At 35.3% G+C, this 22,957-nt stretch overlaps 1 protein-coding gene across 1 annotated transcript in view; it reads left to right on the forward strand.

The window, feature by feature from the left end:
• LOC123869735 overlaps positions 1–11,509 on the forward strand; it is a 74,185-nt gene extending 62,676 nt beyond the window's left edge. Inside the window, exons 5-8 of the mRNA XM_045912734.1 lie at positions 3,821–3,956; positions 5,675–5,808; positions 10,481–10,697; positions 11,352–11,509. Coding sequence (XP_045768690.1) covers positions 3,821–3,956; positions 5,675–5,808; positions 10,481–10,697; positions 11,352–11,509 — 645 coding nt within the window. The remainder of the gene's footprint in view (positions 1–3,820; positions 3,957–5,674; positions 5,809–10,480; positions 10,698–11,351) is intronic.
• Positions 11,510–22,957: the final 11,448 nt, after the last annotated feature.

Raw genomic sequence — 22,957 nt, forward strand, 5'->3', positions numbered from 1 at the left:
ATAGTAGGTCATAGTTACTCGCAGCTGTGACTGTGGCAAAACTCATCAATGGGCAAAATTTACAGCAAAACTTGCCGTCTAAGTGCCGGCGCACATATGGCGGAGCGTGGCGGAGCGCAGAGCAGAGCATGCCCGCGAAGTTTTGACACATTACGCGAAGTTCTACCAGAGAATGCGCGAGCACGCGCGGGATTGCGCGCGGATGCGCGAGTATCCGCACGGATGCACAATTGATTTTAGATATTATTTCAATGAGGATAATGTCGACCATACTTTTGACTGTGAAAAATGCTCTGCGCTGCGCTCCGCCATATGTGCGCCGGCCCTAATAGACTCCGAAATTTCGTGCTCGGTAATTCAACTCGAGGCTGTAGCTATTCACCTAGCCTACTTATTTAATAGGAATACGGAGTATTGCATACATGTTTCTTAGAATACCAACTAGGTAACTAGGTAATTTATAATATAGTGCTTACTTATCTCTAATAATATAATATTATAAATGCAAATGGGTTTTTGTTTATTGGGTTGTCGATCAATAACATCGCAATGAAGCAACTGATCGACGTGACTTTTTTAAGTGGATGTAGTTAAACTGGATGGTCGTAAGCTACTTTTATCTCTGGAAAACAAACAAGTTCTTGCGGAATGGCATGCTATTTTCTCGCATTTGTTCTTTAATCACGTAGCAACGGATCAACGGATCAACGTGATTGAGTCGCGGGCATCGACTACTTAGTAGCGAAATAAAATTAAACACCTACATACCTATCCTATCAGCAAGCGCAGTATTGGACGAACTCTGACCTGCTGGACTGATGATAGCGGGAAGCGGGTGGATTTGCAAGACCTGTGTCAAGCAGTGGCCGCAGAGAAGCTGATTGATCGATTGATTGATTGATGTGCCTATTTATACACTTATACCAATTATTGTTAGGTACATATTATACGCAGTAAGTAGGTAAGTAGCTGTGCTAAAGTAAACTACTAAATTATCAGGATAAACTCCATAATTATAGGCATCTAAATGCATGCTTTACTTGGACTTTGCATGGAGTTCAGATTACCTACGTCATCATAATTGTCACAATACACCTATAAAAATGTACAACAGATAGAATCGTAGCCATATCCATACCGTCCTTAGTTCCTATTAAATAAACGAAAATTGTACTTAAGTCAAAGTCAAAGTCAAAATCATTTATTCAAAGTAGGTACAATTGTACTCTTTTTGATGGTCAAAATTGTTAAATTTGTACGATATAGTGGTGATAATTAATTACGTAACTTAAAACTAAAGCTACGAGGGTTCCAAACGCGCCCAAGTCTGAGAAGAGCCCGCAACAAACTCAGCCGGGTATTCTTTTTTTATTATTATCACCACTTAATTCAATAAAAAGTTTTCTCAACTCAATATTAATTGAATTGCAATCAAAACTCCTAAAATCCAATAACGCTCACAACATCTCATTTTGGCACCAACTTTTGTGTGGCTGTTTTAGGCTTACTAATACATGTATCACGTAGTAACCGACCCATAACCGCCACGGATCGAAAATTGCCTTTTCAATATTATCAATATTTAATAGCTCTTATGTGTGTACGAATAAAGCTGATATTGCAGACGTAAGTGGGTAAGTTGGTTCCTATCACGTCATGTTCAAAACTGCCGGACGATGGCATTTTCAATAGAATTCGAGCTCAAGCGTGGCGTTTTGCAGTTATTTAAAATGTGAAAGGTGAAAATTGCACCGGTATCGGATATTTCGATATTCTTTAAAAAATGATATTTTCTGCAAGAAACTCCTTGGAAGACCTTAACTGATGAGAATTCCTATATGAAGAGAGATGAAAATGTAATCTATACTTACTTATAATATTATAAATGTGTTTGTTTGTCTGTCTGTCAGCTAGCACGTAATTTTTAAATTTTTTTACTGAAAGCCCAAATACCATATTCATAGGTAGGTACTTACTTAGAACTTAGAAACTGGCGTACTTTTATACTCACACCTTATCTCCCTGCGTGTTGGTTCAATTTTCGTAAACCTTTTCGAAGTGGGTGTCTACGTCATAAAACCAAGTTTTTTGTATGTATAATCAACGTAATAAACCCACCGTCGGCCCACTACTAAGCACGGATCTCCGCTCAGAATAAGAAGCGTTAAGGGTATATTTTATACTAGCTGATGCCCGCGACTTCGTTCGCGTGGATGTAGTTTTTTAAAAATCCCGTGGGAACTATTTGATTTTCCGGGATAAAAAGTAGCCTATGTGCTAATCCAGAGTATACTCTATTTCCATTCTAAATTTCAGCCCAATCCGTGCAGTAGTTTTTGCGTGAAGGAGTAACAAACATACACACACACACACACATACAAACTTTCGCCTTTATAATATTAGTGTGATGTGCGTGACTAAAGTTCATGCATGGAAAGCTGACTTTCAGTCATCTAGTATTTTAGTCTCTTTAGTTTTAAAGGTCAGAAATGTTGAACTAGCAAGAATAATTCAGAACGTGTTAGGAATTCTGTTGATCCGTGGAATACAAATAAGACGTGTTTCAGACTACATAGGAACTCCATTACAATTTGAATACTATTCACCAAAAATAGAATGTGCGAGTTACAGATAAAGGTTTTGCACATGTACAAGAACCTACTTTAAATTCTTGAATATTGGTTCAAGTACTCGTAACTGGAATAAAAGCATTTTCACGTTACACGATGCGATATATCGATATATTAGCAGACGTAAAACACGAGATAGTCGAAGCGAACTGAGCCAACCATCTTTTCTAAAATGTCACACCGGAAACTGCATTAAACTCTCTAAGTACATAATTTATTAATTACTAGCTGATGCCCGCGACTTCTTCCGCGTGGATTTAGTTTTTTTTAATCCCGTGAGAACTTTTTGGTTTTTAGGGATAAGAAGTAGCCTATGTGTTAATTCAGGGTATAATCTATCTCCATCCATATTTCAGCCAAATCCGTCCAGTAGTTTTTGCGTGATTGAATAAAAACATCCAAACATCCACACTTTCACATTTATGATATTATTAGGATTAGGATTAGGACTAGCTGATGCCCATGAATTGACCCGCGTGGATTTAGTTTTTTAAAAATCCCGTGAGAACCTTTTGGTTTTCCGCGATCAAAATTATGCTTATGCCACTCTCTAGGTCTTTAAAGTATACCCACGCAAAAATTCACATCAATCAGTTGCGACGTGATTGAAGGACAAACCAATAAACAAACACAATTTACGCGCACTCAACGTGAGAAACGTTTCAAGCTTAAATTATATTTTATTGTGAAGAGGGTAAAATTTAGTTACCTCAGTTGGACGAAAGTTGAGCATGTTGGCCATTCTACGAAGAACGTCAAAGTTTCAAACTTTATAGAAATATAAGTAGTGAAATAAAATATAGTATAAAATTTTACCAACGCTTGTTATTTTTAACTCCCGACCCAAAAAGAGGGGTGTTATAAGTTTGACGTGTGTATCTCTGTATTTGTGTATCTGTCTGTGGCATCGTAGCTCCTAAACTAATGAACCGATTTTAATTTAGTTTTTTGTTTGAAAGGTGGCTTGATCGAGAGTGTACTTAGCTATAATCCAAGAAAATCGGTTCAGCCGTTTGAAAGTTATCAACTCTTTTCTAGTTACTGTAACCTTCACTTGTCGGGGGTGTTATAAATTTTTAATTTACACTTGTAAAACTACGAAAAGCTAACAAATATGCATAAGCATCTATTATCATAAGCGATTATAATACACAACCACTTAATTTTAAACACTTACTTGCTTGTTTCAGTTGCCCAAAATGACTCCGACCTCAATAACATTGGAAAGGATGGATTTCGCGGCGTCCGGACCCTATGCCTGCGAAATAGCTCTGGAAATACCACTGTACTCGAAAGCGTCCAAAATACACGAAATTAGCGTTATTGGTAAGTGAAACCCGGTGAAAACTTATAATTTCCAGTTTTATCATAAAACTTAGGTACTTACCTGGAGTGATACCTAGACTCTCTTGGTGGTAATTAGCACGATAAACATGTCTAATGTTTTAAATCAGTCTCTGAACCAAATTGACCTAAAGCTAATGCGATCCTTTTCAGAAAAGAACATAGTGCGATAGAAAGCACTAAGTATATTTAGACCTCTCAATTCAGAGTAGAGTTTAGTTTAGAGATTATGTGCCTACTATAGAATTAGTAGCAATATCAATTAAGTAAAGAGATGATGATATGATTTCGCAAATTTAAAACTACTCGTAAACCTACAAGAGCTTCAAACGTGCCCTAACTGTTCTGGGAAGATAGGCCATAATAAACTCAACCATCAAGATTATTATACACTATAGAATTTCCAAAGTTATGAAATTCCAAGTAACTTTGTACCTTGTAACATGTAAGTTACTCAGTGGCAAGTACTGCGAATCAGATAATAGTCTAAACGCGTTCAGCGTAGCCACCGAGGCGTGATAAGCGAAACGCGAGCGTAGTATATCGCCCTGTCAGACTCAGTTCGTAGCTTTCGTAGGCTCGTAGCGAAGCCCTCGCTTATAGCTCCACTTAGGTTATTACGTACTCTCTTTGACCCATTTCAAAACAACGAAGTTTTTATATTATAAATAACGGGTTCATGATCCACCCAATCAGCGAAGCAGAGAGATGTGATGGTCGACCAATCAGATTTTGTATAGATGAATTAAAAAATCATGACGTCATCTTTAAAAATCTGAGTGGACACTAAACACATCTCTCCACTCCTCTTAGGTTGAAACTGGACCTACAGTTCAAAAGTGAATTACCTATAATATAATAATAGAACATTTCTGTTTCCTATTAGCCCAGTCATTTCGTGCTCAAAAAGGGGCTTATGAGGAAAGATTTCCGGGAGTTATGCAAATTGGTGGTTTTATAGATTTTGATGTGCTCTTTCTGAATTTTCATTTTGCCACCTCGTATCTTTGCCGACTGGGCTATATTGCATCCAGAAATAAAAATGAAACTCAAGTTATCGTGTCAACATTGTAGAGATTTCATTTTAAGAACTTGTTAAGATGCATATTATTATCTACTTTAGTGCACTCAACGAAGCCAGCTTTTGTGCAATTTTTACACTTCGACTAGTTGCTTCGCTTTGTCGAACGCTAAAAATGCCTACACAGACATATTAGTGTTGTTTTTCACTATTTTCAGCATTTTTTCCGCCCTGCATGGAGAGCAGCTAGAAAGGAAATATGCCTAAGCGTAGTTCTGACCTCTTAACCCTATTGTATACTTCGAATATGCTGTTTTGGAGTTAGATTTTAATTATTTTGTTACAAACTCAATTCAACACTCCATTTAGACTGGTTTTCCCTCAGGGATGTGCGAGGATGCGTAAAGAGATATATTATGTGTTAAATCTTCTAAAGGATCCTTTCATTTTCATACTCGTAGCTTGGTTGGACCAGGCTCTGAGGCAAATTATATATCAGCAACATATTAACCCTTTAGTTTTTAAGGTTGATTAATGATATTATTCTATAATTTATCATTAGGTAGGTACCATCATTTCTCTAGAATATTTAACATATTATTGGAAGGTCGATATAGAAGGCAGGACGAATACGCATCCAAAGTGTGGTTAGCCTAAGTCGGTTTTCATTTGCTTGCAGTTCGACAGAAATTCCGTCCAAGAATAAAGATAAAGCATAAAAAGCTGTCATCTAACGAGGACCTGGAAGCTTCGTGCCAGAGCGCCCCCGCACACCCCGCCCCACATCTCACCTGGCTCATCAATAATGTTAAGGTACAAGCATAAAACATTGTTGTTAATTAATTGTAAATACGACTTCCTTTAACGGCGAAGGAAAACATCGTGAGGAAACCTGCATGCCTGAAAGTTCTCAATAATATTCTTAAATGTGTGTCAAATCTGTCAAAGCCTTCTAACAGAGATAGAAATGATGGAACACCGTAAGTGCTATTACGCCCTGATCGCTTAGTGTTTAAAAACTGAAACACAAAATAATTTATTCGAAGTAGGTACATTGTACACCTTTTGGTAGCCAGAATTAAACTAAAGCTACGAGGGTTTCAAACGCGCCCAGGTCTGAGAAGAGTCCACGACAAACTCAGCCGGGTATTCTTTTCATTATCACCACTTCACAAAAGTCAAGTAAATAGAAATAAAAAATTGTACAAGTCAAATTATGTTATTATTGGTTAATTTAAAAATGAATCGAACCGCATCGCTTTATTAGTTTTCAACTGTTTTCGTTTTGGAATCAATCGTGCGTTAATCGCCACTGTCCGATTAATTATTTCGGGTCGCATTGCGTTTCCGACTCGTTTCCCAAAATTACTTTCATAATTACCCAATTACGCATAATGTACGTATGCGAGATATTTTATACGACACACCTAATGTGACGGTGTTAACATTTCGCATAATTGTACCTATTAGGAACAAAACACTTTTGCTGTTAACAGATTAAGCAACTCGGTTTAAATTAGTAACTTAGTAGATATGTTGTAGAACTGTTATGTTTATATTCCTTAGTTTTTAACCCCCGACCCAAAAAGAGGGGTGTTATAAGTTTGACGTGTGTATATGTGTATCTGTGTATCTGTGTATCTGTCTGTGGCATCGTAGCGCCTAAACCAATGAACCGATTTTAATTTAGTTTTTTTTTGTTTGAAAGGTGGCTTGATCGAGAGTGTTCTTAGCTATAATCTAAAAAAATTGGTTCAGCTGTTTAAGAGTTATCAGCTCTTTTCTAGTTTTCTTGTAGAAAAGAAGGTTAGATAACCGTTAGGTTCATAATATTATGTCAATAGACAAATGTCAAGCTGTCAAGATGGACGTTGCCTAAATACATAATTATTTATTTGAAAATGATGTTTTGGAAAACTCAAATACTTTGGATCGTCGGGGGTGTTATAAATTTTTAATTTTATTGGTCAGTAGTCAACTTGTTGGATTTTCCTGATTAATTAATATCTTTAGTTCATTCTAGAGTACATCAGATACAATACCAGAGTGAACTAACAATTTTTAAGGCGTCTTAAGGTGGATCCATACATGCGAACCCGCAATAATCATGCACGCCGTGCGCGTCTAACGCCACATTATATTCTTAAGATGCGCGTTGTATATACGGTTCGTGTGCGTGCGCAAGTGTGGACCTGCATTTACATTGTTGCATTTAATGTATATACTTTTTTCAAATGTCACTATTATCTTATAAAATTGGGCTAGATCAAAATAATTAGATAACTCCAACCGCTTGTATGCTATGAAGGCAATCCCACTAATATAACCTTGAAATTCTATAAGTAAACCGACATGCAAAATATTAGCTACTCGTGTTAGTAGTTTGGTGAAAACTACCTAAATAAAATGTTAAACTGTTCATTATCAGAGACGACAGTCTGCTATAATCTCATCCTATGATCCTTTTACCGGCACCGAAGCTGCTTCATAAGCAAAGGCGGAAGTTATTACGTTTTTATACATCCCCAAGTTCCCAGCTTGATTTATTGACACCGAGCCTCAACCATCCATGCAAAAAGCTTATTTTGTGATCATGAAGATCTTAGTTACCATATTATTACGGCACTTATGACATTATCGCGGCGTCCAGAACGATATTTGAAACAAACGAAGATCAAAATACGTAGAACAAAACTTGGTGGACTTCAACCACCCTGGTAGCCAGATCTGGGTTCCGAACCCGAAGAGCGCCAACTGGATCCTATTACTAAGCCTCCGATTACTGTCCATCCTTCCGTTCATTTATCTGTCTGTATATCAGCGGGCCGTATCTCGTGAACCATAATAGAATGTTGAAATATTCATAGAATTTGTATTCTGTTGCCGCTATAACAACAAATAAAAATAATTCTCTACTTTTTCTGTCTTGTATATTATGTGTGTGCCTAATTTCTTATCAGTTTTAAGCTAAGAAACCAGAATACTTTACAATTTATACTTTCGTAAGTGATGATACTCGTAAATTATGTAATGAATCGACTGTACACACCTTTTCCAATAGTAGTTAGTAGACATGGGCGGCGATGCAACCATTTTACCTCACATCAACTAGACTAGCTCAGAAGTGATGACATCGAAGCTAGTTGGCCTATAAAAATGTTTATTTGCTGAAAGGGGTGTACAAACTCGTAAAATGAAACCTAAAAACCAAGATAAAGTTTGCCATGTTTACAATGTGCACAGAAAGGTGCATGTAAAATCACCTTAATGTATATTGCTAGCTATAACCCTTTGATGTCACTTCAAAAGCTAAATTCATGCGAACACAACTTACCGGCGTTGATAAACGCGCGATTACCTTTTATGTGGTCATTTATCTTCCCATAAAACTTTTACAGCGATAGCTGCACACCATTGCCGTATAATTTTTAGGCCAGATGGCCATTGGGTAGGTGGAGTGTGTGCAAAACTAGTAATCCGATTTGGAGTTGCAACATGACGGCTTGCACACGTCATATACTCGAAACCTAAAGATAAAAAACCCCAAGGCTAGCTGAAATCTGTTTTTTTTACAACACTCTTGTTCAGACGCCAAATACCGTCAGAGCAATTGCTTCTCTGTAGCAGATAAGCGACTGTTTTTTAGCAGCTTTGGCTTCCATTAAGATGCTTGGCGGTGGTGGAAGTATTTAAGCATAAACTTAAAGCTTCTTAAGGCAAACTTGAGCTTCTTTTTCTTAGGGATCCGTACAAGGAACCCTTATAGTTTCATAGGAGTTTTTCCGTCTATCACAGTAACTAAAAATAAATGGAAAGCTGTAAGGTAGGAATTTAGCAGATAAACCGCTATACAGAGCACTGCACTCTAACATGATATCTCCTGAACATGAAAAGAGGGAGACGAATTTATTTTTAACAATATTATTAGTTTTCAAAAAGTATAATATGGAAAAGTAAACTATTTACCGTCTAAGAAATAATGACCGCCTTTTCTAGCGACTTCCAATGAACATTCTGACCCGCACTTGATCATTTTTTAGAAGCAATGGCTGTTAGAGAGGAAAGATCCAGGCGATAGTAACCAATGTGCAACCAGCCTTAGAACTTCGATATATCGGCGCTCGGCATGAATTCGTCAAATCCAGTCCACGGAAAAGCACTCGCTCGGCGTATAAAATTTTTATGGCTTCCGAATTTTTTCATAAACGACTTATGATTGTCAGTTGTGCATAACCCATTCATTAGACAATTTAACTCACTTGTGAATAATAGCAATGAAAAAGTCACAGTTTGATTAATAGTTGTCATTATGTGCCTTGCGGTTAAATTAGAGCCACTTTATGACCAAGTGTATTGAAAAACATATTAAACTTAATTTGTACCTACTAAATCCAAAGGAACAACATAACAAAAAAAAAACAACCGTAAATTTCGATACTAAGATATTATAAATAACAATAAATTATTGTTGATTTAAAAATCCAATATAATGAGCGAAAAAACGTTTTCCTGTAAAGTGTTAGGTTGATTTCTTTAAACGGAGAGTAAAAAAACAATGTAACTCAAACGGACCGTTATAAGGAGTTTTTCGTTAAATAAAAGCTTGCAATATGGAGTTTACGTGATATTTTGAGTTATTGGTACATGAATAAATAAATAAATAAACATGCCATTACGATACCAATTTGCCAATTTTGATGACCTATCATTATTTTAAACCATACCCAATTATGTAAATTAATTTTCGCATACGAGTCAGAAACACAATAACAAGAGAAATTAATTAAACAGATAGCAGACAGTTTTGTTGATTAACGCTCGATTGATTTGAAAACAGTTAGTGGGAAATAAAAAACAGGATGCAAAAATAACAATGGAGCATATTGGATTCATTCATTTCAATTAACCAACAACCATCACCCCAACACATTTAGATTCATAAAATAACGTTATCCGATGCTTATATGTTGTTCTTAATTACCCGGGAATTTGTAAAGACAGAAAAAAATGCATTGGCTCAAAAATTGACTTCAGTCTTCAACAAATCGACTTTAAAGTTTCTTAGTATTTTATGTATGGCTAGCTTTTTCCTGTGAATTACTCCCCGTGATATAATTTATAATAATATGTTAGATTAATAATCCTATTTGTAATCTGCCGATAGGTTAGCAACGATGTCATATTTTGTCAAAAATTGTATGTATTCTTTGATAATATAATTAAAACATCACTATAACTTATCGACTAATTATGGATAGATTGGTTGGTTATCATTATCAATTTCACCCGATAGTCTATATCACTCGAGGACAATGTAGCTATCAGTAAGTCAAAAAAAACCGTTGATTACCCCATACATCCAAACTTCATATCTTTATAATACGATTATCTACATACCTGGATAAAAGCCTACTATTTAGGGTACATTCATCATTTGTTCCACTTACGAGGTTTTTTTTAATCTCCTTTAAAATTCTTTTGTTAGGTGGATGAAAGGATGACAATACCCCATGGCACGGTGAACGTCCACCGTCTCCACCACGGCCAGCCGCTGTCGCTCACAAACTCGTCGCTGCGTTTCCCCCTGTCGAGCCTGCAGCTCTCTCCGAACCAGACAGTCTACATCACCTGCCTGAGCACAATACCCAGCTATGCAAGCTTAACTGAGGGCTTCGCTGATGTCCAGAACCATACAGTCCCTGGTAAGTTGCATTTAACCAAGCTTGTTCAATTTTAGAGTATGCGTCATCCAAATTAAAATAATATGGCTCTCTGAAATAAGATCAAAAACTGTAATGTTTTGAATCTTTTAGATGCGATGTTTAGAATTGATACGTGCGACATAATTGCGTTCATTGCGGCTCCTAGATGATAATTTATTTTAGGAACTTAATAAAGGCATAGAAAGGCGCGTAATTGATATGCTGCTTAAGTCACGCACCATGATCGTCCCACTCTACAATAAGGCGTTTTCTAAGCAATTTCACGCCAGAGCAACACAGTGCGACATTGAGGCATACCATAACGTTGCATGATAATCTAAAATGTAGCAGGAATCGTTGGTAGACTGTCATGTCGTACCGAAATATTCCAACTCCACAGTACGATGTTGTATAATATGTTGTTACTTCGTCGTAAAATAGCCTTAATACAGTTTCTTGTATTTTACACATGTTATTCTTATAATTTTTATGATAGTTTCCTACCTTCACTTCACCTTCACTCAAGGAAATTTCCAAAAAGACGCAGGTTCGAATCCTGCCGGTTTCGCAATTTTTGATATGTATTTAAAAATTGTCGCTTTATCGCGAAAGCATTTAAGCTTTTTTTTTAATTAAGTACTTTTATTTTCACAGTGAGCGTGGTTCGTATGGTACCGGTTCCAACGCAGCTCCCAGTAAAAGTTATAAGTGTCGATCAAAATCGATCTAGCTATTTAGTTATAAACTATAATAGTTTTTCTATATTAGTCGTTGTTACAATTTTGAATTTGATAGAAAAATTAAAAATGTAAATGTGTGATATGTACTTAGTTTTCAATTATATGTGTACCTAATGCCCCATCTTATTATTTTTATATTTTTTATATACCTTGCTTAATATAGCTACTATCAATTGAAATATATATTTAAATATATTTAAAAAGAAGTAAGTAAATATTTACTGATTAAAGGAGATCATTATTTTTGGGCCTTTTCTGAAAGTGCTGGCCAACGAAAAAAAATGGTACAGATCGTTAGAACTAGCCATTTGGAGTAATAGTTAGTATGGCAAAAAAGTTGTAGGATTGCTCTGAACCAAGATAGACAAGGTCGAAGATTCGTCATTTTCATACATTTTATTGATTTCTAAAAGTGCTGGGAAACATAAAATAATGTTAGATATTGCTAGAACTAATTATTTGAGGCAATTTTCATTATGACCCAAAGGCTGTGGGGTCATTATATGTCGTGTTATACAAGTTATACAAAAAATTAATATACTTTGTATAATTAATTGCAACCAATTTTATGATTTTGTTACTGTTCTGATTGTTTTATACGAATTTGAATACACGTATAATTATTTTGACTCCCACGAAGTGCTGGATCAGCTGCAATGTGGACAAAATTCGTTTACACATACCTGGATTGTATGCGGCCTCGTAATACTAGGTGATCTCATCCAGCCATCTCCCAAACTTCTGCCACTGGGATATCTCCGGCGAGCTCTGTGATGAATGCACCATTTGGTTATAAGTACTGTTCACCATAGTAACTACGGGCTTGCTTCAGTCGATAGCTGCCCAAAGCAACCTGTGTCGATTCTTCTGTGAATCTAGGAAAGTCATTCAGATTGAACGGAGGATGTCGGCTTCCATAGCCTGGAAATGAGCTCTCCTTCTATTATAATTATTGTGTGTGATAACAAGTTCTGATAAACTGTTTTGCGCATTGACCAGTTCATGGATTTTGTCAAGGAAATCACGTCTGTAGTACACGTTATTGTCTATCAGAACATGATAGCTGTTTAGCGATGTTACCGCGATCCTGAAATAATCGATCACGTTACTTAATGCCTGGTCACTATGATCAATCCTGAGCAATCGAAAATCTCTTTTAAAGCAATTGTTCATCACTTCCACCATCCAGTGGCAAATGGTAACAAGCTTAGATTTATTGGTTTGGTCAGTAGCTGGGTTTCCTTTAAATGTTTTGTTTCTAGCATTTGTGTCAGATAACCGCATGCCTCTAGAAAGAAAGGCTATCTATAAAGGGCATGTACAGACAGATACAGGCATGTACATATATCTTCAGAAAAGCACTAATTACTTTTTTCAGTGAAAATCATACCCTAACCACAAGTTCCGAAACCACTAAAAGCCTTTATATTTGTTGCGATGGAACAATAATCTACACGCTGCAGCAACTTACAATGCCTAGATTTTAAATGATACCTTAAATGATATAGAAGATTTTTACTGGATTTTTATCTTAGTCCATGGTTTTAGAGATACCATAAACAATCTTGAGGTAATCTTTCTTTCTTGAGGTGTGCGGTTATGTGGCACAAATGCTAGTAACAAAACATCAGTAAAAACCCAGCTAACTACTGACGAAGCCAATAAATCTAGACTTTTTACCATTTGCTGCTGGATAATGTAAATGATTAACGACCGCTTTGGAAGAGATTTTTGTTTACTCAGGGTTATACAGGATTTGTAACCGGACATTAAGTAACATGGTCGATTATTTCAGGATTTTGTCAGCATTGCTGAACGGCTATCATGTCCTGATAGACAACAACGTGCATGCACGTGATTTTCTTGACGTAATCCATGAACGGTCAGTGAGCAAAACAGTTCAGCAGAACTTGTTATCACAAACAATATGTAATTATAATAGAAGTAGAGCTCATTTCCAGGCTATGGAAGCCAACATCCTCCGTTCAATGACTTTCCTAGATTCACAGAAGAATTGACGCAGGTTGCTTTGGGCAGCTATCGACTGAAGCAAGCCCGTAGTTACTATGGTGAACAGTACGTATAACCAAATGGTGTATTCATCACAGACCTCGCCGGAGATAACCCAGTGGCAGAAGTTTGGGAGATGGCTGGATGAGATCACCTAGTATTACGAGGCCGCATACAATCCAGGTATGTATCAACGAATTTTGTCCACATTGCAGCTGATCCAGCACTTCGTGGGAGTCAAAATAATTGTACGTGTATTCAAATTCGTATAAAACAATCAGAACAGTAACAAAATCATAAAATCGGTTGCAATTAATTATACAAAGTATATTAATTTTTTGTATAACTTGTATAACACGACATATAATGGCCCCACAGCCTTCGGGTCATAATGACAATTGCCTCAAATAATTAGTTCTAGCAATATCTAACATTATTTTATGTTTCCCAGCACTTTTAGAAATCAATAAAATGTATGAAAATGACGAATCTTCGACCTTGTCTATCTTGGTTCAGAGCAATCCTACAACTTTTCTGCCATATTAACTATTACTCCAAATGGCTAGTTCTAACGATCTGTACCATTTTTTTTCGTTGGCCGGCACTTTCAGAAAAGGCCCAAAAATGTATGGAGCTAGAATGATCTCCTTTGAAATTTGAACAACCTTTTTGTGTTTCAAAAATGTTGTAAAAAATTGATATATCCTCAAACTTTAAACATGACTACTTAATTATACGAAGAATAATTGTTTAAAATAAATGTTTGTTATTATTCACGTTCATGGAAGAAATAGGCCGAGAGCCCGTAGGATATTGTGAGTAGTTTTTGTAAAGGCTACATGTTCTTTTCGATGATAATTTATTATTTATGTATAAAAGAAGTAAATTCTTACATACAGGTCTGAAACGAAGATTTAAAACTACCGCATTATAAATGCGAATGTGTGTCTGTCCATCTTTCTCTCTGTCAATTACCTTTTCACGGCTCATCCTTTTATCAAATTTTGAAGTACAAAGATAGCTTGCATCCTGGACAAGGACAAAGATTACTTTTTATCGGAAAATCAAAGAGTAAACACGGGATTTTTACCTTAACTCCATATGGATGAAGTTGCAGACTTGACCTTATACAGGTACCTTGTATATAGGTTTGGTTTATTTTTGACCTTAGGTATATTATAAAAATGTACACAATTGCCAATTGAAAGGAATTGCTAATATACTTAGCCTAGAAGCGAGCATGCGAGTTTATCGCTCTACGCCACTTAAAATTTCCTATGGGCTCTTAGACCAAGTCGACTACGTTGTAATTTATACTCAAAGTTTAGGAGAAAATTCGACTATAAGCGGACGTAATGGATTCTATCAATTAATATTTTGAAGCGAGCTCAGAATTTGCGCCGTAAATTATTTATGTATTATTATTTTGTGAATAAATTGAGGTAAACAGATTTATATTTTAACACAATGAGCAATTATTGTAATACCTGATGATTGATAAAATTACCTAGAGAACCCAGGCTTTTTCTGTACATACCTACGAAAGGTTAACGCACACTCCGCACACTATGGAAATTAAAAAAAAAGCTCCTGATTAACAATACTCGTACATTACTACACGTAACTCGTTTGTATTTTAGAACAAAAAAGTGTGCGGTTAGCTTGTTTTGATAACATTATCAAACAGGTACCTACCTAAATACAATTAATACAATTAATTTTTATACATAAATAATAATTTAATTATTAGATCTATTCAGAATTAAACTTACGAATATGGAAAAACCAAATTAAGAATTATTATAAGTCATATTATTATGCAATATGCATGTCATATTTTAGTTTTTTAGCTTTTTGCTATTATTAAAATACTAAAACATCGACCTCGATGGACGCCAGTTGCCAAGTGGCAGTTAAATCAAATAATTTTACTTGTTGTAAAAGAATAAATAATGATTAATTATTAATTTCATGTGAAAATAAATAACATAATATTTTGTATAAAATACTTTCAAAATGAATTTGTTGAACTATGATGTATTAATTATATAAAAATACCTACTGTAAAAAAGTCGAATAGAGCTTATAAGAACTTGTTTTAGAATGTTGACGAAATTTTATTAAACTCATTTTACTCGTAAAATGAGTGGCTATTATAATGGGAGAGTTTCTGTGTGTGCAGCAAAATCCTCAAAATATTTTTACGGAAATCTAAAAACTAGACACAGAATAGATAATCCTAGTTTCTAAGGGTGTCTAAAAAACTTTGGTTCTTGAGTATTCAAATAAAAATCAAACTTCGTTTGTATGCAGCGTACCTACTCGGAATACATTTCTCTTTATAATAACGACAAAAATGGGCTAATAGAATTAAATAAAATATCATGTATTTTAAATAAAATATTTTCCTCAAGTAGTGAAAACATAATGTAATAATGTATAAATGTAAATTATTTATGTAAATTATTAAGGCTGTCTTGAACAGCATACTTAGGGTATTTAATACTTTGATAAAACATTTTTTGTTCGGATAAACGCAGCAGCTGTTTCTAAGAAAAATATAGTGTAAAGATTTTTACTCCTGTTTTTTCATCCTGTCGCAGTGTGACGCGCTTCTTCGAATTTTTCGTATACTCCTATAATTATGTACGCAATAATGAGACTGAATTAGAAAGTTAGAGATCGACTCGAGAGACCCAAGAGCACTCCAGTTAAGGTAGATGCGTATGATGTTGAACCTTTATAATCCCTGAATGAGCAAACATTTTTGACGACTTATAAAATTGTTCGCATGTTTTACAGTATTTCACGAGCAAGATACGCAACTACCTATACCAGTTAGGAAATGCACAAGATCCTCAAAAAAACAACGTTGTAAAATGGTTGTATTTAACGCTTTGATATAGTATAATTTTTATATACATTTGGCAGGTTTCCTTAAAAATACTCCTGAAAATTAGATAAAATATAATGTACTTACTTAATTATATTATAGTGTTTTCCATTCTGAAGGCATTTAAATAATTTAAAATCAAAACAAAGTAAATGCTAAGTACTAAAGTTTAAAATTGCGAATATTATACGACTGTTAATAGAGACAACATTTATTGGGAATAAAATTAAATTATTGGGGTTAAATTTGACGTCATCGTCAAAGTAGAGTTAATTTTGTTATTCTATCCATATTCTATCACAAATGATATTATCATAATATTGGGTACAGTACGTCACAACCGAGATTTCGTATCGACAGAATATACCGAAACACACTTCCGAGTCGTGTCATACTGTATCACAATTATTGTATAAATAAAATACATTATAAAATGCTTTTGCATATTATTTAGACAAGAGGCCGTACCGCAATACATTGCATTCACCAGTTCTGTTTTTTTCGCACACCATTTAAACTATCTTAGTATGAAAAATAATATTATTAATAAAATATTAATATGTATTCAGATTTTCTCAAAGCATTGCTGCCTGCCACAGTTAGTGCCTAGTTTTAGAAATAAAACTCCTCATTTTTCTTTAAAAACACAATGATATTCACTAGGAAATCTACGCGTTTATAGATTATATATAAAATCTAGATAGATATTGCAAATCATTAATTAATTCCACGTGGTGACCTTTTGTAAGCAACGTAAAATATTGTAAGTAACGGTTTTTTGGTGTCTGTTGCTATTATCTTTTTAAACAAACCACAGTTATATTATACTGAGTGTGCTAAGTGATTTGTTTTAACATTAAATAAATGGAATTTCACTAAGTATTCGACTCATAAGTTAGGGTTTCCTTGAAAAGCGATAGCGCTACATAGTGGGCGCAATGTAGCGTCGAGTGCTGCACCTTGTCTCTATAAGAAACCACGCTATCTGGTTTCCATAGTTGATCGAGGCTGCATTAAGGCGGATCTACACCTGCGCACGCCCACAAACTGCACGCAACACGCATAGAACATCTGTGGACGCGTCACTGTCTGTGCGATGCATATCGCAACCGCGTATATTATTATTACCATTACTTTCGAACATCTGCACGCCGTGTCTTGTACAACATGCAATGCATGCTTGCAAATCACTTGTTAATACGTCCACATGCGCGTGCGCTGGCATGGGTCAGGGGATCACCACTCCTATGGGATGTGGACACCACACTATGGGAACCCCATACTTAGTATAATTTATTTATGCTATTATCCTAGTAGTATCAACCTTCGCAATTTGCTTAGGTACTTTTATTACAAAGGTCGCAACGTAAATTAGTCGTTTCTCTTAGATAAATATAATTATGCTAGCAGTTGGGTTTGTTCCAATAAGACCAGATTCTTAAAAGGACAAAATTCATAAAATGGCTGTGAAGCATGGGCAAACATTTTATTCAGAAGATAAACTAAAAAGTTGGGCACAGTTATGTATGGAATCTTTTTACCCCGCTGCATACGTAGATGTAGGTATAATTAGATTTTGAAAAAATCTTTCAGCGTCTCTAGCACAACTGCAATGTACTTGGAATAATATGTCCTTTTAGAAATCTGGTCTTATAAGAACAAAACCAGCAATTGTCATACTTTGGCTACTAAGTTCATTAGATGAGGATATTAGGAACAATGGCGTAACTTAAACATATCATGTTATGGAGTGAGTAAATATATAAATGACTATATATAAATGTCGTGCGAGGTTAGCTTGAAGCTACAGTATGTTTGGTTGTGCGTGGTTTTAGATTGTAGGCTGCGTTGAAGCTTTTTCAGCATAAATAAAAATCAAGTCGATGTAGGTATATTCTTCTATGTAGTTGCTATTTTATTTTGCACATCATATTGCATAAATTATTTTCTTTCAATTGTCAAGATAGAAATCAGAAAAAAATTTGTTTAATTTTGACCGCGGTCGCCGGACCAATCAGATTATAGATATATGACTTGATAATTTTTTTCACGCCATCTGATTGGTTGATTGAATACATTTCCTCCCCGCTCTGCTTGAGTGGACACCAGGCCTTAATCTTGGACATATCCCGCCTTTCCTAACTCTGCATAACAATCTATTATGAAACTGAGAAAAGTTTAAAAATTGGTCGAAACTGAAAAATTAACATGTTTACTTCAAATAAAAGCATTTCTTTAAAATAAAACATCATCGTGCAACTTCCCTGCAGTCGTTATTTCGTGAATAAACTTCATAATTAAATTCAGAGAACTTGGTAATATCAATTTATTAATTAAAGACTAAAGTCGTAACTTCGTTCCTTATTCCACAAACTTCGGCTTTGAGCAGCGACAGTTAACTTTCTTTAGAAAAAAGAAAGTAGAATTTCACAAGTGTACCTTAAATCTGATTAAAAGTAAAGGAAACTAAATCCACCAATTTACAAAGACAAAATTACTATGTCATATTTTTCCCTGATTTCATTTCGTAAATAACAAAATACTAACTTGAAATAAGTAAATTATTATTAGCGTTAAATGATCTGATTTTTTCTTAGCAATTAACATAATTAGAATTGTAGGTAGGTATATAGAAAAGCATTGCTTTCAAACTTATTTTATAAATATAAACACGTTTACTGTCTTGTCAATCACATTCCAAAATATTATTTTGGGGCATTTCATGACTGTGAGACACATGATTACAAATTTTGCACGAATTTTTTTTATGGAACTTGGTCGATGTGCACTTGGTCGGTTTGAATTATGCAGCCAAAAGCTATTTTACAAGCCATTGAAATCGCTTTTATCGGAAAAAATCACTTGGGTAAGACGGGTTGTTTTCCTATCTTTTGGGACAGAAAACGTGTTCATAATGTCATATACGAGCATTAGTTATTGCATGCAAGCCAAAATTATTTTGCATTGCGATATAGATAGCTCTCACTTGAATTTTAAATGGAGAGAGTTCGTTGGTATGTAGCAATTTTTCAAAGGCTTTTTTACTTTGATTTACCAAATCACATATTATCATGTAGTGTATTACCGAGAGAAAATTTAAAAAAAAATACGATATTTCTATATTGTGAAGAAATTCATGCAGGCTATCGATGTCTTCCTTATTGCTATACACTCTTTTATAAACTTTAAGTGTATTGTAAGTTAGATTTATTATAGTTGGTTATTATCTAAATGTGGATTGACAGAGTGACATCATTTCGATCCGTTTTTAAAATGCTTTTTATGTGATTGTTCTAAGGAGCACTTTGGATGAGCGGAGCACTATGGGCGGCTTCAGATTAGCGCATTTTTCAGCGCGTTTTACGCTTGTTTTGGCATGTACGCGCTTACACGCGTGCTCCATTCGCGCTTCAATGAATCGAACGCGCGTACTCATTTCAGCCTATTCGGTAGAATCAGTAAGTCAGTCATTAGCTATATGGATTGGTCTTATGCAGCTCACGCTTATTTACTGAGGCGTCCATGCTCGTGCGAGACGCACATGTTGCAAAAGGCATGAATATACCTCGTACAAAAACTTGTTTATAATGCAAAAAAAAACGCTGATCTGAAACCCCTCTAAACACGTGAGTGAACACATTTCGCGCGCAGTGACGCGAGCATATCAGTAAAAATCAAATTTGTAAACGAGAATGAAAAATTAAACAGGTTGTGGCTATATTGTATTCGCAACGCGTTTTAGTTGCGTATGTAATTTGGCTGCGCTTAAAAATTTTGTAGTGTACTAGGACTATAATGTCTAGAAAGGTATTGATAATCGTGCCCTGAATTTCTGTATTTCAGTATTTCGCCTGAAAATTCGCATCTATGTGTAAAAAATCTTTCATCCGCTGTAACAGAACACTGATTGATGGTTTCAAACTGAACTTTAATTGTGCTCTGCTCTTCCACATACGGTCAATTACGCGATCAAAGTCAATGGAAATTGCTCCTAAATAAGTAAGGTAGAGATATTGTGTAATTTAATGTGGTAATGGATTTTATATATGTACCTAACGTATTTTTTTGTGCAATATGATCTATCATGTTTCTTTTTCAACAGTATAGGATAAATGCTGTATAAAGACGTTTAATACACATTTCGATGTTTTTGTTGTAACCGTAGATATATTTCTTTTAATTTTACTTATTTCTAAAATTGAATAATATTTGCATACCTACTACATACTACAAATAAAACGAATAAACGGATAAGGTCAGTAATAAAAGTGTTTTTTTTTAAATATTATATTATTATATAAATATTATTTTTTACCTAAACAATGTAAAACTTTAGAAAATGTTGAGTAAAAGATAAATAAGATATTAGTTATATTTTAAATGATATTATTGCTGACCTATCCTGTTTCTATATTATTTTTATTTTAAGAACAAAACTATATGTGTTAAATATTTCTTATATCAAAGTAATCTATGAATATTTTGTGGTCTTATGCAAAATTGATGTTGTTTGTATGAAATTGGCAACATACAAGCCAAGCTGACGGTAGTTTTAATGGATGTTAATTATTATATCGTTTAACCGTGTAAGCCACAGCTGAATTTGTACGATAATGTCTAATATTTACAAGATGTGAAATTTTATCTCTTTATAATATAAATGTATTACACGTTCAATTTACACATGAAAAATGTAGTTTTATTTTCCAAAAAAACGCGTCTTTAATCCTTAATGCTACGCCCACACCTGTGCGTCACGAACGCTGAATGCTGGACGCGAATCTATACCTGCACACGATGCGACAACAGCGTCTGTTGTCGCATCGTGTGCATGTATAGATTTGCGAAATAGGAAAACTACGAAATTCCTACCGAAATCGGGAAAGGGTAAGTTTTCTCTTTGAAAGGATAATTAATTAACCGCCTGTCATGCAACTGGACCACAGGTTAGCCGCACTTTGGATAAATCGTACAAATTCGACTCGTGCGAACACGTACGACCAACTCACACCCAGTCTACTCCAATAATACTTGGAAGATCATGATTGTTCGTGTATGTTCGTGCGTGTTCGCATGAGTCACGTTCGTATCGTACGAAAACGCATCCAAAGTGCAGCTAGGCTACAGTTATCTAACTATCGTAAAAATAAAATTTCAAGCAAAGAAATAGACAAATCTAGATCACATAACACACAGAGCATGTACGAGTAAGTTTACAGTGAATAACAAACAGGGCCATGACGCCGGGTGTAATGAGATTTCGGCGCGCGTGGCTCAGAAACAAAGAGGTCAATTTGTCCCCCAAACGCCTCAGTGATCCACGGGTTATCCCCGAAGCTAGGGGTTATTTATGTGTATATCACGCCAAATCTGGGGGGACTGGATCAGAACGGATGTAGTGAATTCAACCTAACTTGTCGTTTTCATAGAGATGGTTTTCGAAACTGTTGTTCATGTTTGTTCAAAATTCGTTTTGTGCAAGCACTTTGTTTGGTAAGTATCGGTAAGTGTGTTTTCTACTATTCCGACTATATAACAATTTTTCACAACTAAGGCACAGTTAACAAAACGCGCCGAGGCTTCGACGTTACTGGCAGGCGTTATTGTTAGTACATTTAACGCAGGTAGACTAAGGTCTCATTCGCAAGAGAGCTGTTTTAGCGTCCGTTAAAAAAGCGTTCAAATAGAATAAATACATTCCCAAGTACGTATAAGTATTCACACGTCAACGCTTTTTTTAACGCGCACTTTGTATTTTCAGTGCAACGGCGGGTTTTAACGCAACGCTATTTTAACGCACGTGCGAATTCAGGCTTGTGATAGCCCTATTTTTCTATGTTTTTACGTCACCAGCCTAATATTTGACATCAGAATCAAACCGAGAGTTCCCTCACTCAAGTTAAATCTGACTAAGATCTAAGGCCTATGCCTCACTAGGAAACCATGGCGGTGTCACCAGTTGCACCACCTACCAAATGAGAAACACCAGAGCAGACACAGGGGTGAGAATAATCACTTCACATCAACAGTGTAAGAGTGCGAATAATATCGACACGCACAAGCAGTGTGCAGGTCAGGCGTTCCAGGTGGTCGAGTAAGTGAGATCTCATATAGCGGTATACAATATTTTAATGGTTTCACACGCGAGAAGCCGGGGCGGGAAGCTAGTTACAACCAAAATAATCTAAAGCCTTTTCTTAATAATTTTGCAGAAACATTTCATAAATGAGTAACAGGAGATTTGCCAAAGATTCATAGGCACAATTAAAATGAAAGAGCAAATTTTAATTTCGAAACTAAAAGAAGCAGAGCTTACTCGACATCGAGCGTGGCACAAACCGTAAAAACTTTCAAAGCACTCTCAGTACAGTTTTTCAGTATACATTCATTTGTAGCGAAAACCTCGTTCATTGTGCATTACGCGGCTGAATTTCAATTCGATAAAAGGTAGAGTTGGCTAAAACTTTTATAAATAAAAATATGAACGCGACAATTTTTTATTTCATATTCCGAACATTTTCTTTATAAACATTATGTAAATGTGCGATAAACATTCTTCAAATTAATAAATAATGCTTATAATAATAGCTTGGATTTGAATCAGAGATCGGATTAGT

Source organism: Maniola jurtina, chromosome 11, assembly GCF_905333055.1.
Source record: "Maniola jurtina chromosome 11, ilManJurt1.1, whole genome shotgun sequence".
NCBI classification, from domain to species: domain Eukaryota; kingdom Metazoa; phylum Arthropoda; class Insecta; order Lepidoptera; family Nymphalidae; genus Maniola; species Maniola jurtina.